Below are 14,349 nucleotides of genomic sequence, written 5' to 3'. Positions count from 1 at the left end.
AAGAGCATGCGAGAAGTTTGAAATTAGTTGAAAATATAGGATTAGAAACCGTATATCCTCTGTGGAAATTCATACGGAAAGTTCATGCTGAAAAACACTTCACTTCGCCTTGTCTCTTGGAATATTTAATGCTGTGCTGCACAACTTTTCGGGGTGGTGCGCTGTCTCATCTGATGAACCCCCCGAAAGTGAATGTGAATTAGTGATTTGACTGCTATTTAATGCAGGAGGTCCTTTGGTAGGACACTCAGTGTTGTTTCGACTGTGAAATGCGCCACTTGAGCAATGGATTCCAAAGAGGCACAAAAGATACAAACAATTTCAAAACCTGCCAAAATCGCTGTGTTTTCGATCACTTGCTACACTTTTGGCATTGGACTGATCTCCGGACTGTTGCTGTCGAGATTCAACAGGAAGACTGGGAAGTACAGTCTCAACCCAATCGCCAAGATATGGTCAGTTGTCTTGGCAGTTTCTATTGTGATCTACTACCCTTATGCCTTTTCCCAGTTGGAAGTGTACAATCGGAATTTAATGTCTCTCAAGTCAACGATGGGATTGACGACTTTTGTGCAAGTGTGCCTGAATTACTTCTCTCTGATCCTGATCTATGTCATTCACTTTATCAGGGCGGATGTGCTGATGGATATCCTTAACAATATTCATCAAATTCACATTCAAATCAATGATTTGTGTAGCAATTGTACGAGTTTCGTCTGGAATGTGTTCCTACTATTCATCCGAAAAGCCTTTCTGGTGACTCTGTTCGCAATTACTTTTGGTTATCTGTACCTTCGCGGGATGAATGAAATGCTAAACATCACGAATCCACTTCAGATGTGGTACTCTTGCTTCGTCTTCATGTGCCCATATTTTATTCAGACATTTGCGGGAAATTTCTTCTACATGGGCGTCTTGAGGGTGCAACTGTATCTGAAAATCATCAATGAGTCCCTCACAAGAGCCATTGAGGAAATGAAGAACATTCGGCATCTCAGTCAATTCAATCAGATGAGCGAATACTGCAGGAAGAGCGACCTTATCGATCAATTGAGCATTTTCCACTGCGAAGCCTGCGGCATGATGAGGAAATTCACCTCGATTTACGCATCTCAGATGCTTATCCTCATCATAATAGCCTTCTTCAACACCCTGGCGCAGCTCTACTACCTCTACTTCACTATCAAGATGAATCTGATGGGGCAACAGCGCACAGACTGGAGCATCTCTCTGTACAGCATCCTGTTTTCCTACTTCCAATACGTCGACCTCTTCTTTCACGTTAAAACGTCAATGGAGACAATGCAGGAGAGCCAGAGAACTGGCAAATTACTCCACAATTTGCCAGTGTTGCATGCCGATGAGCGCCTGAAGAAATCTGTGAGTTTAATTGCGACGCACTGGCCAAATGGGAGGCAATTCAACCGCTCTTGTCACTTCCAGGTGAACATTTTCTCCATTCAAATTGTCCAGGACAAATTGGATATCACAATTTGCGGCATGTTCCCGCTGGATTTCACACTAATCACCTCCAGTGTGAGCTCGCTTATCGGTTTCCTCATTATTATGATACAATTCGATCTGGCATTGAATCTTCCGACAACGAGAAAGCAGTAGAAATACTTTCCATTTTCCCACTTCAATTGAGCGCGTGCTGGGCTCGAATCAATACTTCAACTTAATTACGAAATGTATCTGGAGATTACTTATCATTGAACGGTATGAATTATTCTAATTTGAAATTACTGCGCCCTCTCTTTGGGGGTGGAAAAGGGAAAGTTTCGTGCCTCAGGGCAAAAGTTACATTCATGCTATATATCGTGAACATCGTGAAAGATTGTGAAAAGGGAGGGAAATTAAATTTTCAAAAGTCGCAATGAACAACAAACGATAAATTTATTTGATGTACGAGTTATGCATTTTTAGTTTCAACCCCGCCACTCCCCTAAACTCTATCTCCACTGCCACTTGAGACATAAAGGGAGAAATTTACTGCTGGCGAATTGCACTCTGTGTGACCGAGTAATGTTTCGAGAGTCCAGACTTGCAGCAGTGAAAACTTTTGCCCTGAGAGTAGAAAGTTTTACTAAATTTTTCACGTTATTGTGTTTTATATTGTTCCCCTCTTCAATTTACCTCCCCCAAACCACTGAAAACTTCACCCACACACACATAAGCTTACGAGTCTGAAAGCATATCAGAAAGTTTTCACATAAATTAATATTACAACAAAATATTTTTTAGCAGATACAAAACTACATTTCACAACAAATACACAAAATATACGATATATATATATATCAAAGGGCAGTACTTCAATTCTCTTTGGCAGTGAAGAGAGACAATCCCCATCGGAAAGACAACATCTTGAGCACCACAGGGGAATGGTATACTTTCCCGGGGACAGCAAACAAGTTTACCATATCAAGAATTCACTCAATGTATATTTATGAATAAAAGCTATTTTCCCTCACTTATCGCATTATCAAATAATGGCGACGGAGAGAAGCACAGTGACAACATGAAAGTTACACAAGACAGTTTCCCAGAGGCTGCCACCCTTCTTTCCGGACTGCACAAGCACAGAGCATCTGTAATCACATTTATTCACCATGCATTTTGGATGTGAATGCGGACACGAAGCGGAGGGAAACTGATAAAAGGACGCATCAGAGTTTCCAATATAAATTTGATCAACAAGTCAATCCACTAGAAAGTTGGGAGGCTTTTCAACTCCTCAATGTCATGTGGTTCTTCAGTTCTCAAGAATGTCGCCAAGAGACGCTGATCGGAGATTTTATTGCCGCCACTGAGCACGCTCACGGGATAACCAATGAGATAAACCAGGAGGAATCCGATTGTGGAGTAGTACATGAAGCTTATTCGGAAGATTAGTGGTAAGTCTCCGTGTTCAGGCTGAGTGGTGTTTATCAGGGCACTTGAATTGGTGGCACATCCGTTAGTATTGAGAGGAAGAGGAGGATCAGGTACTCTAGCAAAGCCTCCAATTATGATAACTCCAACAGTTAGCATAGAAACTATCGTTCCACTGATTGCTCCCTGAGAAATATCAAATATTTCACTGAAATCTCCCTGAAAATCATCTTGATTGGTAGAATAAAACATACCTTCTGGTTAGCTTTTGATAGAAATATTCCCATTGCAAAGAGTCCAAGCATTGTTCCGCATGTCAGACCAAGAATTGTTATCACAACAGTGTAAATGGTGCCTAATTTGTCCACAATGAGTACTAAACAGAGCTGCAAACACCCCATGATGACTGTTAGTATCTTCAGAAGATTGCAAGTCTTCTGCTTGGACAGTTGCGGCAAGAACGGTCGAATGAAGTCCTCGAAGAAACACGTAGTAATGCTGTTCAAGCACGAGGACATTGTTGACAAACTTGCAGAGAAGATTCCAGCCACGAAAATCCCCGGCATTCCAGGCAAATGCTCAGCAGTATCGAAGACGAAGAATGGCACTAACTGATCGAGCTTCTCTATGAAACCAGCTGTTAAGGGATCGCATGACTCGTAATAAGCGTAGATAATGAGGCCTGTTGCAATCGATAGAATGTGTAGTAGTAAGAATCCAGCGTAGAACAGGATTAGGACTCTTCTAGCCTTAGCCAAACTGGACACGGAGAGGAAGCGTTGGATTGATGTCTGATTCAGGCCAAAATTGTTGACAGTGAGGAAGGTGTGACCAAAGAGCATAGTCCAGAGGGATATTCTGAGTGTTGGATCGGGATCTAGACTGAAAGGAGTTGAGTTTGTATTTATTTAAGTTAGATGCCAAAAATTCAACAACATTCTGTGATTGCTTACTTGAGTAGAACTGTGCGACCTCCACTTTGAGCTCTGCTCCAGACTTCCTTGCTTCCTCCAACGAGATTTAAGCCTACGAAGGCTATTGCTAGACAGCAGACGATTATCAGGATGGCTTGGAAGAAGTCCGCCCAGATCACTGCTCTAAATCCCCCGATTGCGGTGTAGAATATACACACACTTCCCAGCACCACAGTTGTTAGCCAGATGGAAGTGCCTGTTATGTGACGAACTACCAAGGCTGGAACATAGAAATTAATCGCCACGAAGAGTGAAGCGCCAATCAAGTAAATAAAGCTGGCTAGCAATTGGGTTTCTCTGCCGAAGCGCAGCTTAAGATAGCTGAAGCTCGATGGCAGTTGCAGTTCGTAGAGGACTGGGAGGAAAATGTAGGATGTGACGAGAACCATGATGAAGTTCGTGAAGACGTAGAGCCAGAGCTGCATTCCATGGGCGTACACGTCCGCGGAAATTCCAATTATTTGCATTCCAGATACAAAGGTGACAAGCAGCGATACAGCAACTGGAAAGACACTCATATTCTTGTTGCCCAAGAAGAACTCATCGGGGGTGTTTGGCTTGGTTTTGGACTGGACGCCATGGTAGTAACCGATAAACACAGAGATCACAAGAACTAAGGTGAATAACGCGTAATCTAGACCGCTGATATTACGCACTTGTTCGCTCAACAACATTGTGGAAATTATTGAATCTGGACGGTGAATCTCACTTAAATAAGATCCAAATTGGGTAATTAAAGCAATGTTAATTAATGGTGTGTTGTGAAACACACATGAAAATATTTCAAGCAAAAATCTGGCCATAAACGATTTTCCTTCTGAGAAATCTGCTTTTTCCTGGACTTTTTTTTTCTCATTTCCGAAACTGCACACACACACACACTTCACTAACACTCGTTGTCCCTTGCTTTTTGGAAGCGGAAAAGGGAGACCAGCAACGCAACCTGGTGTCCCTGAATGGGAAAATATTCAGCAAGTCTGCAGAGAGTTGGTAAATTGTTTGCACGAAATAAAAGCACGGCATGGCTCAAGTTCCGAAATTGTGTGGGGGGTGGAAAAATAAACTCCCACAGGGAATAACATTTTATCAGACAGGAGCAAAATGTGGACAAATATACACCGATGTTGTTTTATCCTCACTTCCACTGCAATGTTATTTAATCACGAAAATGTAGCGCAACTCTTCTGAGATTTTCCACCAAAGCAAGAACAGCGCCATTCGATGGAACTTCGCTCCCTGACGGTCGACAATTTAATTTCCAATTGGACAGAGGGCTGCTGGAGGGATGCGACAGCGTGGAGGGGTGATTGTACTAACCTGCGATGCAATTTTAGTTGGGAAATCTGGCCATGACAGATTTTCACAGCTAGGGTGAGTCCGCAGGGTCTGATTTCGCCCTGGCAAAATGCTAAATACAATAAAGAAAGCATATTTTGAGGTCCAATAGTTTATCCATTTTCTCCCAGGAATTCTGGAAATTTGCTGTAAAATTATATTAGAAGATTGAATTTAGTATTTTGTACATTTTGTATCGAAAAGCTTTTAGCAAAATACAATTGGCAGTTCATTTGCTGAGCTCAATAGTTCGATTTCGTGGTGAATATCAACAGTATTCCGGTGAGTATCCTCTTGAGACGACAGAGTACAGACTGTGAAGCACACCTGTAATTAATTTTCACCGAACTCGAAAGCGAAATGACAGGATGAAAAGAGTGAATTCCCGGAATATCTTGAATCGGTATTTGGAGAATCCATAGTGTTCAATTTGTCTGCTCATAAAAATTGAACGAGAAACAGAGTGAAAGCCATGGTAAATATATCGGATTTCCTCTTGTACGCTCTTTCGAGTGCATCCTCTCCACTATAGCTATTGCAATTTTCTCTTGCCCAGGGAAAGAGCTGGGAAAGCGTGGTGAATTGCAGGGTGAAACAAAGAAGGGGATAAAATTGAATTTTGCAACACAAATTTTATATGATGCCATATATTCGCTAGTATTACTCGCCAGGAATATTTGATCAGAGACTTCACACATTTCACAAACAAATATTCAGGTCAGTGCGAAAGTCTGTTTATCCTGTATAATCAATTTTAATCATTAGACAAGGTCCTGATTGGAAGCAAACGCAACGTTTTAATGACGTGTTGAATCGCCGAGAGGGAGAGAGAGAGAGATTATTTTGTAATTTCTATAGTTAAACTTCTAAACAATCCAGCAGAAATTGTCGTGAAACTTCCAAAACGACCTGATAAATTGGAAAACGTGTAGCTTTATTTGTGGAAAAATTCACACCCAGCGAAAACACCGTGATTTTTCACCAAATCCCAGACCCAGAAAGATGACCACACGAGTCGTTGAATGGCATAATTATGAGATGAATATTGTGTATTGGCAAATTCAAAAAGTCTGTAACGCGCCGCTCCTGTATTAATACGCATTCCTTTGAAAGTGGAAGTGTAATTTATGTGAAAAAATTACGTGTTTTCAGTGTTCCACGAAAAGTTATATAATTATTTAATTGATATCCAAGCCAGGCAAATGTGCAACACAGTAATAAATGTGATGTCTTGGGTGCTTGAGGGAGAAAAAGACAGCCAAGAAATCAGACCATTTTGCAAATCGATAAATCACAAATTCAGCTGTGTGGTGCATTTTTCGCGTGTGTGCTTCTTGTGAGCGCGCGTTTTGCAAGAAATGCGCGCCAACACATTCGGAGAAAACAGAAGGTCTCACGTCGACCATAGACGAGTTCAGAGGCTGAAATGGAATTCAGCATTTGGTCTCACGTGCAATTCCACCTTCTGCCACTGACACCCGCGCCCCGGCAGACAAAATATAGCCCCGGCGGAGCCAATATTGTGATACAAAATGTATTCCGCCTTGTGCCGGGTGGAAATAAAACATTTTTTGATATGGGTTCGCACCGCCGTCACTTTTATTATAATATTAAAATTTTTATATTCGAGTAGTGGAGCGATATTGGGTTAAGGGCCACACCGTATAACCACTCACCCAATAAAACTATTATTATATTCATATACAGTCAGAGAATTATTCCTTCTCACTCTGTCAGCTCTTTCTTGTCTCCAGAACCATTCGCGTGTTGCCACAGTTTCTCAACATTGACGCGAAATAATTCCACGCGTTCGATGGCAATTGAAAATTCTGTCTATTGGAGCTTAAATTGTCCGAGAAATGAGAATTTCCATTGAATTCCACTTCTGATGGTCAGCAATTGAACGTATTTAAGTTTTCCCCACTTATGTGGAGCACAAATTTAAGTGAAAATCCTGTGTAATATTTACTAAGCTTCTAAAGATACACAGAAAATACCGAGAAAACATCAATAAGGAGTTTCTCAACTCAATCCCTGCAGCTGCATTTCCTTACTTGTCAAAGACATGACGAAACTTAAGTATCCCTCTTCTGGTTATATGCAAATAAAAGTGCACTGTTTGACATTTTGAGAAATCTTGACACCACCAATTCTTACTTCTTTGGCTTTTTATGTCTCTTCCGCGCGCGCATTTATATATTTTATTGCTCGGAACAGGTAGAATCGTAAATTTTCGCCGTCATTTTGATGAAAATTATAAATTTATGGATGAACACAAAATTAATTTCAATGCATAAAAGTTTCTCTCTTTCATACTTTTTGCCTCTTCTTCTGATCCTTTCTTTTTTTTTGTCCATCGCGCGCGCGGATTCACAATTGTTGCAAAGTGGTGAAGCATGAAAAACTTCTTGGCAAAAAGGGAAAAACTTTCAATTATGACAAAACACTGGGCGGAAATGCGAGTATACAATTCTGACTTTATGTCTATCACTTGAACATCTCATGGACACTTTTCATTGCATCTTCCGCGTCTTCGTCTTCAGAATTTCTTCTGCACAGCAAACACGCCGGCAAAAGGGAGTTGAAAATATTTTTGTGACAAACTTACTTATCTCAGGCCATGAGTGAATTTCCAGAATATAAATTAGTTCAGCTGCGCGAGAGGACTAGACAGTGACTTTCCAACACAAAGACGAAGACTCCTGCACAGATAGCAAAAATCGAATTGAGGGGCCATTTAATAAAATCGCGTGAGTTTTTTTCAACGTCTGGAGGACTTCTGCACAACAGATTGCTATATTAATTCTCCCGCCAGTCGCCCCCCGGCAGCCCCCGAAATATATTTATAATTTGATTTATTCCCCAGCTATTGTGGAATGCAGAAAAGATGTTCATCATGTGCCGCCGCGAATGAAATGATCGCCAAATGCCTTTTTGCCCAAGACTTTTCGTGAACGCGTCAAAAACTGCGGTGATCCATGGCCAGCAGTGCCGTAGGCCAGAAGGGTGAAATTGTGTCTTGAATTGTCTCCTAAATTGTGTCTTGTTCTAGCTTAAGCAGGTGGTCAAATGATATCAATTCCAATAACTTCCTATCGAGGTTTTCTTACTGATTTCAGCTCAAATACGAGAAACCTAATTCATATCTTGATTCTTATTGCAAGGAAAAAGTCAGTCGCGATATCAGAACATTAACAAATTTAAATATTTTATCATTTTCCAATTTTTTTTTCTCCATATATCGCCGTCAGAGGGCAGTGATTTATACTTTAAAGGCATGTTGGAGTTCCGATTGTATTTCCTCTCAATTTTAGGTGTTCGAATCCAACTTTTGGCGAATTTTGTGACTTTTTGCTACTTAATTGTTTAATTTTTTCATTAATATTCTGAAAATAATAAAATAATATTAAATTTATTCATATATTTTCCAATTTTACTTTGAAAATAACATTTTTTTGATTATTTTTTTAGGAGTCTTTATTATTTTAAATATAACAAACGATTTATAATGATTTATCTAAGCTAACGACTACGCCTCTGCTCATCCTTTCGCATGGCAGTCCAAGTCAAAACATAGCACAGAAGGATGGGAAAGAGAAGGATGCACGAAAGTCTCTCACATGAATGCGAAAAATTATAAATCATCATGAAATCAAATCAAAACTATAATTTTATTTCTGACTTTTAAACTCTTTCTCTTTTTTCTCCCTCTTGTTTCTGTGTGTTATTTTGAACCATTTTGTGAGTCTCTCAATCTCTCTTTGTGGTTGTTGCTTTTTTTTTCAACATAAGCCGCGTTGTTTATGCGCTCAAATCCCACTCCATTTATCGTGTGAATGAGAAAGCTTTAATATAGTGCACACGCGGCGTAAAAAAAATATGGTGACCTATAAAATGATTCACCTCCAAACTGGACTGGTGAAAAAAAAATGCTGCATCGCTGGATGCAAAATTTATGGCAGTTAATTCGCTGAGGATTCTAGCCAATTCCAGGTGAAGCACTCACGAAGATGCGCACAGTCAACTGAGAAATGTGCTCTGGGGCGCACAAAGTTGGTGTGAAAGAAAAACTTGATGCTCTCATGGGATGATCAAGAGTGTTAAAGTGCAACAAAAATTGCTCCTTTCTCTGGATGTAAAACACCTCATTGCACATCACACGGTTTGCAAGTTGAGTGCGCGGAATGTATCATAACAACCCGAAAAACGTGGCAATTACACGATATATATTCACTTCTTGTGCGCGCCCCATTTGATATCTGTGCAGCGCACATTTCTCTCTGGGGCCCCAGAAAATGATGATGATGGAAGAGGCGAAGAGGCGCACACAGAATTTCATTGGATTGCAACACTTTTGTGGCGCACAAAATTGATCTTTCATGATGTCGGGAATGGCTATTATCGCGCGATCAAAGTGGATAAGAGGTATAATAGTTTGCACATTATTGCTCGTGTTAAATTAACTACATTACTATATGTTACATGTACACAAAACACCATCTCATGCATACAAATATACTTCAAAGAGCCACAATATTAGCAGTACAACCTCCACAAATCCCTGCATTGCCGAGCGGCAGCGGCCTGTGGAGCTCTGCAGACTGCTCGCCGAGTGGCCTCTAATCGATTGAACTGATCGGGTATCAAATACTTAACATGAGTATTTGAGGAGTCAGCAAGATATTGACAATGATGGGTTTTGAGTGCCACAGATTGATTCGATTCGTCGTAAAAATATTTTGTGATTCTATTTATTTTATGATTTCTGTGACATCCTGGCGTGATCCTTGATCGAGAAAGAAAGGAATTTGAGCGCGAAAATACAGCTGTTCAGCCTTCGCAGCCTTCGCAGCTGATTAAGTTTGAAACTATCTGCACTTAGAGAATATCATCAGAACTTCTACTCACCTTTCTAACTATTCTAACTAGACAATTTCGAGAACATTATTTCGAATTATGTTGAATATTAACCAAGGAAAGGGTTTTTAAATTAAAATTCAACACGAAAAACAACCCCTTGGGAGTCAGTGAATGATGAGCACAAAGGCAGGCAAACAAGAGAAAACACTGCTGACTCTATATTGCTCTCCTTGAGATTTCCGCAGCGAGTTGAGGTGGCGGAAGAGGGAGAAAAGAGGCTCGTGCTCTCGCATTCGCTCCTCTGTGGACGCATTGGCTGGTGCATTTATTCACATCACAAGGAGATTCAAACAGATGATGAGGCCTGGAGAGCATGGAAGACGAGCCGGCAAAATCTAACATTCTTTTGTACTTTTCTTCACATCATCAGCGCGCCTCGGCGTGTTTTTTGTTTGAAAAGATTGATTATGAATTGCACACAATAAACATGACTGTGAATCACTTTTAAAATGCACAGCAACTCACTAAAATACAAGTTCCACCGTCTCAGGAATTTATATTATTGCTCAAATGAGGAGAATTTTCAATATAATTCTGGACAAATTTATTCCACACAATGGTCGCGATGCAATTCTGCTTGTGGCATGAAATAAAGTGATTAAAGTGCAATTCTTTCTAATTATTTCTCCCTTTTGCTGATGATGATACTTTGGTCATAATATAAAAAGAAACGCTTTCCACCTATTTCAAAGCAGTTCCTTGACATGACATAAGCGACCATAGAAGACTTTTCTCAACAATTTATCTTGAAAGCTAATAAACTTTACAGTTCGAGGCGATTGAAGTTTCAAAGCTCTTTTCAACTCGCCTTGACTTTTCCATTGAATTCCGCCAAGACAAAGTGTGTTGAGGAAAAAATCTCGCAAAAAGGAAAATCAGGAGCAAGTTACCGCTTAATAGACTATCTTCACTTCTGTACACAATTTAATTCCTCTCTCTTTGACATTTCCATTCCCCATAGAAAATGCATTTTGTGGAGTTTTTCACTGGAAAAAAATAATATATATCAATAATCTCATCTGGAATCATTATTAATTATGAGTTGTGAGGCAAAAGGAATTTGTTATCAGTTGGGAAAAAAAAAGAATTTCTCAAGTAGGAAACTTTCTATCGACGCAGAGATGAATCAACAGAAAGTTTCATAATAAATGACTCTATGAATTATGGTGAAAAGTTATCCAGAAGTGAGATCTCTGGCCATCTCTTCCTTCTCCCATCCAGAATTGATTCTTGGGAGAAGATTACATAATTATTTGTTGGCAAAAAGACAGACCATATTCGAAGCTCCCGCGGGAGTGATTAATAACACCAATGTTAATGATGAGTAATTGTTTCGACTATCAATTTTCAGAGGATTCTTTCCATTATATACTCAATGTGGTGCAAATAACCCATAAATTCCTCATATCTCTCTGTCCCTTTATCTGCCATGAACAGTTGCGCTCGCTGGAAAATTGAAAATATATACTATCAATAAAAGGAATTTCCAATAAAACGCGTATAAATGGAAACACACATACAATTTCTATTATTTATTGTAGATTTTTTTCCCCTGAATAGAATATCTCGTTATTTTTCCAATCACTCTGTTGTGAATTCTAAATGGCGGTTGGGCGAATAAAGTGAAATTTCTAGTATAGTTTTCCTGTTGAAAATTGTGAGCAAATTGTTGTTTGGCGAAGGAATGTCGCTCGATTGTGACTAAAATCTCGTGTTTTACCATAAAAGCTGAAAGCAATTAATAGTTTATTTATTATATTCACTCGATGGCTTTCTGGTTTGATTGAGATATAATTAAACACCTGAATTAATTCACTGTGTGGTGAATTAAAGTTTTCAGAGTTACTCTCTGGAAAGTGGTGAAAATAGTGTAGAGATATTTTTGGAAAATTGATTTGCAGTCGTAAAATCCTCGTAGAGCTTCTGATATGCAAAACGCGACATGTTTATGAGTTCACCTGATAGAATCGTAAGCACTCGAGCAGCACTTGATTGAGCAATGCAGCAAGTGGGATGGTGAGATTGAGATATCTCAAATGATGATTAGCACAGCGACTTTTTCCCCATCGAGTGAAGCCACTTGCAATTTGCCGCGCCGATTTAGCACGAATGCCACTAAATATTAATTGAGGAACACGATGCGGAGCTTGAGATTGGCGTGAATGGGTTTTTGGGCGCGAAAATTGCGCCATCCATTCTCACGTTGCTCAAGCGCGCGCATGCTAATAAGAAGCTACTTAGGCAAGGAAGCCAAAAAGGAAGGACTTGAGGTGCGATGCAGCTTTTCTCATGCTCGATCCGCGCGCGCGGGACAGAAGAATGGATGCACTTGCGATGCTCGAAGCCGCCGCGCATCTCCTCCCCGTCTTTTGTTGGCAGAAAATCGTGGCCCCACATAATCGTGGAATGGCAATAATCTTGTAATGGCGGGAAGAAGGTGAATTTGCGGGCTGGTTTCCAGTCGATGCCAATGCCTCTCTTTGCCCATCTCAAATGGTGATTTTGTCGAATTGTATTGAGCGCGAGAGTGTAAACTTCTTGGAATGTAACACGTTTTGACATTTTCACCATTCGCCTGCCTTTATTATTTATCCATAAATAATAATGTTTATAAGGTATACCCTTTTCATGACTTCTCCGTCTCTCCCAACTTGTTCGCCATTCTCTTCCACTGCGCGCCATCCTCCACGAAGTCGCGCGGCATTGTGGGCACTTTTGGCATTGTATCTCGGCGTTGCCCCCCCGTCTCACCCTCACATTTCGTTACTATTTTATTCATTTCAATAATCATGTGTGTTTTCTCCCCGCGCGGCATTTCATCAGCGCGACTCGTGTGCCCCGGAGGAGGCAAAGAAGTCCCGCATGCACAAAAGAACTGTGACGCTTTCCACCGGCGTGATCTTCTTAACAAGACTCCGCAACTCTCGGCCCTTGTTAACTTTCTTGTGCTTTTCTTTCCCGCCACGAACCACACGAAAAGTGAGAGGATTTTTTTTCTCTCTCTTCCCGCACCACAACTTGAGCACACCTTTTGCCATGGGTGAAAGTGAAAAAGTTTCCGACAAGTAATCACCCGCAGTGGATCTCAATTTTCCCAAGCCATGCACATCACATAATTTCATTTATCAAGCTCATCGCACCATCAGAATGGATCTCAAGACGACTCCGACATCAACAATGCCCCATATTGACACTGTGTCGCCTTATTGAATTTCCACTGATTCATTTATCCGGCGCGTCGCCGGCTGAATTTCACCGTTGCAGGCATTTTCCATGCCCATAATAAATCATATCAGACACTTTCTTGTGCAATCACCCAAAGCATGTTATTACTTAAGGGACAACACTGACGAAATTACTTGCTTCGCAAATTAACACAGGAAACATGAATTTGTATTCACGTAGAAACAAGTCTGTCGCTGTTTAGCATAAGTATAATTTATTTTCGATAATAGGACACGTTGTCCTCTCGGATACAGGCTTAGTACCGATGAGATGAAAATTTCAAATTGATGATGCAAACATTGCATCTTGTATGCGAGGAGCAGTGACAGTACTCTGTCTTTTCCACTTACGCGTCAGCGCGTTCCATAAGACAATTCCCTCAAGAAAGAGGGAATCGTGGAGAATGCGACTCCTCGATTTCGGCACATGGAGAGAGGAAGACCTGACAGACGATTCTGCAACCAAGGATGCCTCTCTTGGCCCCCTAGACCCTCAGGTTCTCCTCCTGGAGCCTTTTTTGCATTGTCCCCTACTTTTCCTCACATATGTTCTCATATCTCGCCCAATTATCCACGGATTTCCCCCAAATTGGGCTCAAATGATAGATATTTAAATTATCTACTACTTTGTAAAACATTGTGGGAATTTTAGACCACTCCTTGTTGGTCAAAATCGATAATGTCTTGTTGGGATTTCTGGTGCTGCGCTTATTAATCTTGCATACATTGCAATTTGGAGTTCATATTTTGAGAGGAGAAATGCCTAAAATTCTCTAACCGAATTGCAAATATTCCAGGAGGCCAAAGACTTCTGCACCGACAAGAATTTCACTTGACTTTCTTCAAAGTCAAACAAATCTCCATTTCAATCTTCTGAGTCATTCAGTGGGAAAGTTAGTGAAATTGCCGGATCATCACGAACTCCGCAGGTGAAGCACTTTTGTGGCAACTTCAGCAGAATCTTCATGGAATCTCTCACGGTGTGAATCCTTTGATATTATCCTACCTAATGGGGATTTCAA

At 40.6% G+C, this 14,349-nt stretch overlaps 2 protein-coding genes across 2 annotated transcripts; one reads left to right on the top strand and one right to left on the bottom strand.

Moving 5' to 3' along the window:
- The first annotated feature begins 285 nt into the window (after positions 1-285).
- LOC132266169 (putative gustatory receptor 97a) lies at positions 286-1,617 on the top strand. Its single transcript, XM_059767021.1, has one exon. It carries the CDS (start codon positions 286-288, stop codon positions 1,615-1,617), a length of 1,332 nt encoding a protein of 443 aa, XP_059623004.1.
- Positions 1,618-2,709: 1,092 nt separating this feature from the next.
- Positions 2,710-4,522, bottom strand: LOC132266167 (sodium-coupled monocarboxylate transporter 2-like). Its single transcript, XM_059767018.1, has 3 exons — positions 3,828-4,522; positions 3,129-3,756; positions 2,710-3,060 (listed from the first exon to the last, which is right to left on the bottom strand). The coding sequence occupies exons 1-3, from the start codon at positions 4,520-4,522 to the stop codon at positions 2,710-2,712; spliced, it is 1,674 nt and encodes a 557-aa protein (XP_059623001.1).
- Between the last annotated feature and the right edge of the window lie 9,827 nt (positions 4,523-14,349).

The sequence above is a fragment of the Phlebotomus argentipes genome, unplaced genomic scaffold (genome assembly GCF_947086385.1).
Source record: "Phlebotomus argentipes unplaced genomic scaffold, Phlebotomus argentipes genome assembly contig_5, whole genome shotgun sequence".
In the NCBI taxonomy this organism is placed as follows: Eukaryota; Metazoa; Arthropoda; class Insecta; order Diptera; family Psychodidae; genus Phlebotomus; species Phlebotomus argentipes.
This window is presented reverse-complemented; position numbering and strand designations above follow the sequence as displayed.

Excerpts from the sequence above, each read along its gene's own strand:
- LOC132266169 (XM_059767021.1), top strand. The coding sequence starts at position 286 with ATGGATTCCAAAGAGGCACAAAAGATACAAACAATTTCAAAACCTGCC.
- LOC132266167 (XM_059767018.1), bottom strand. The coding sequence starts at position 4,522 with ATGTTGTTGAGCGAACAAGTGCGTAATATCAGCGGTCTAGATTACGCG. Across the intron at positions 3,757-3,827 it reads GGTCGCACAGTTCTACTCAA|TCTAGATCCCGATCCAACAC; the intron begins GTAAGCAATCAC and ends AACTCCTTTCAG. Across the intron at positions 3,061-3,128 it reads TATCAAAAGCTAACCAGAAG|GGAGCAATCAGTGGAACGAT; the intron begins GTATGTTTTATT and ends GATATTTCTCAG.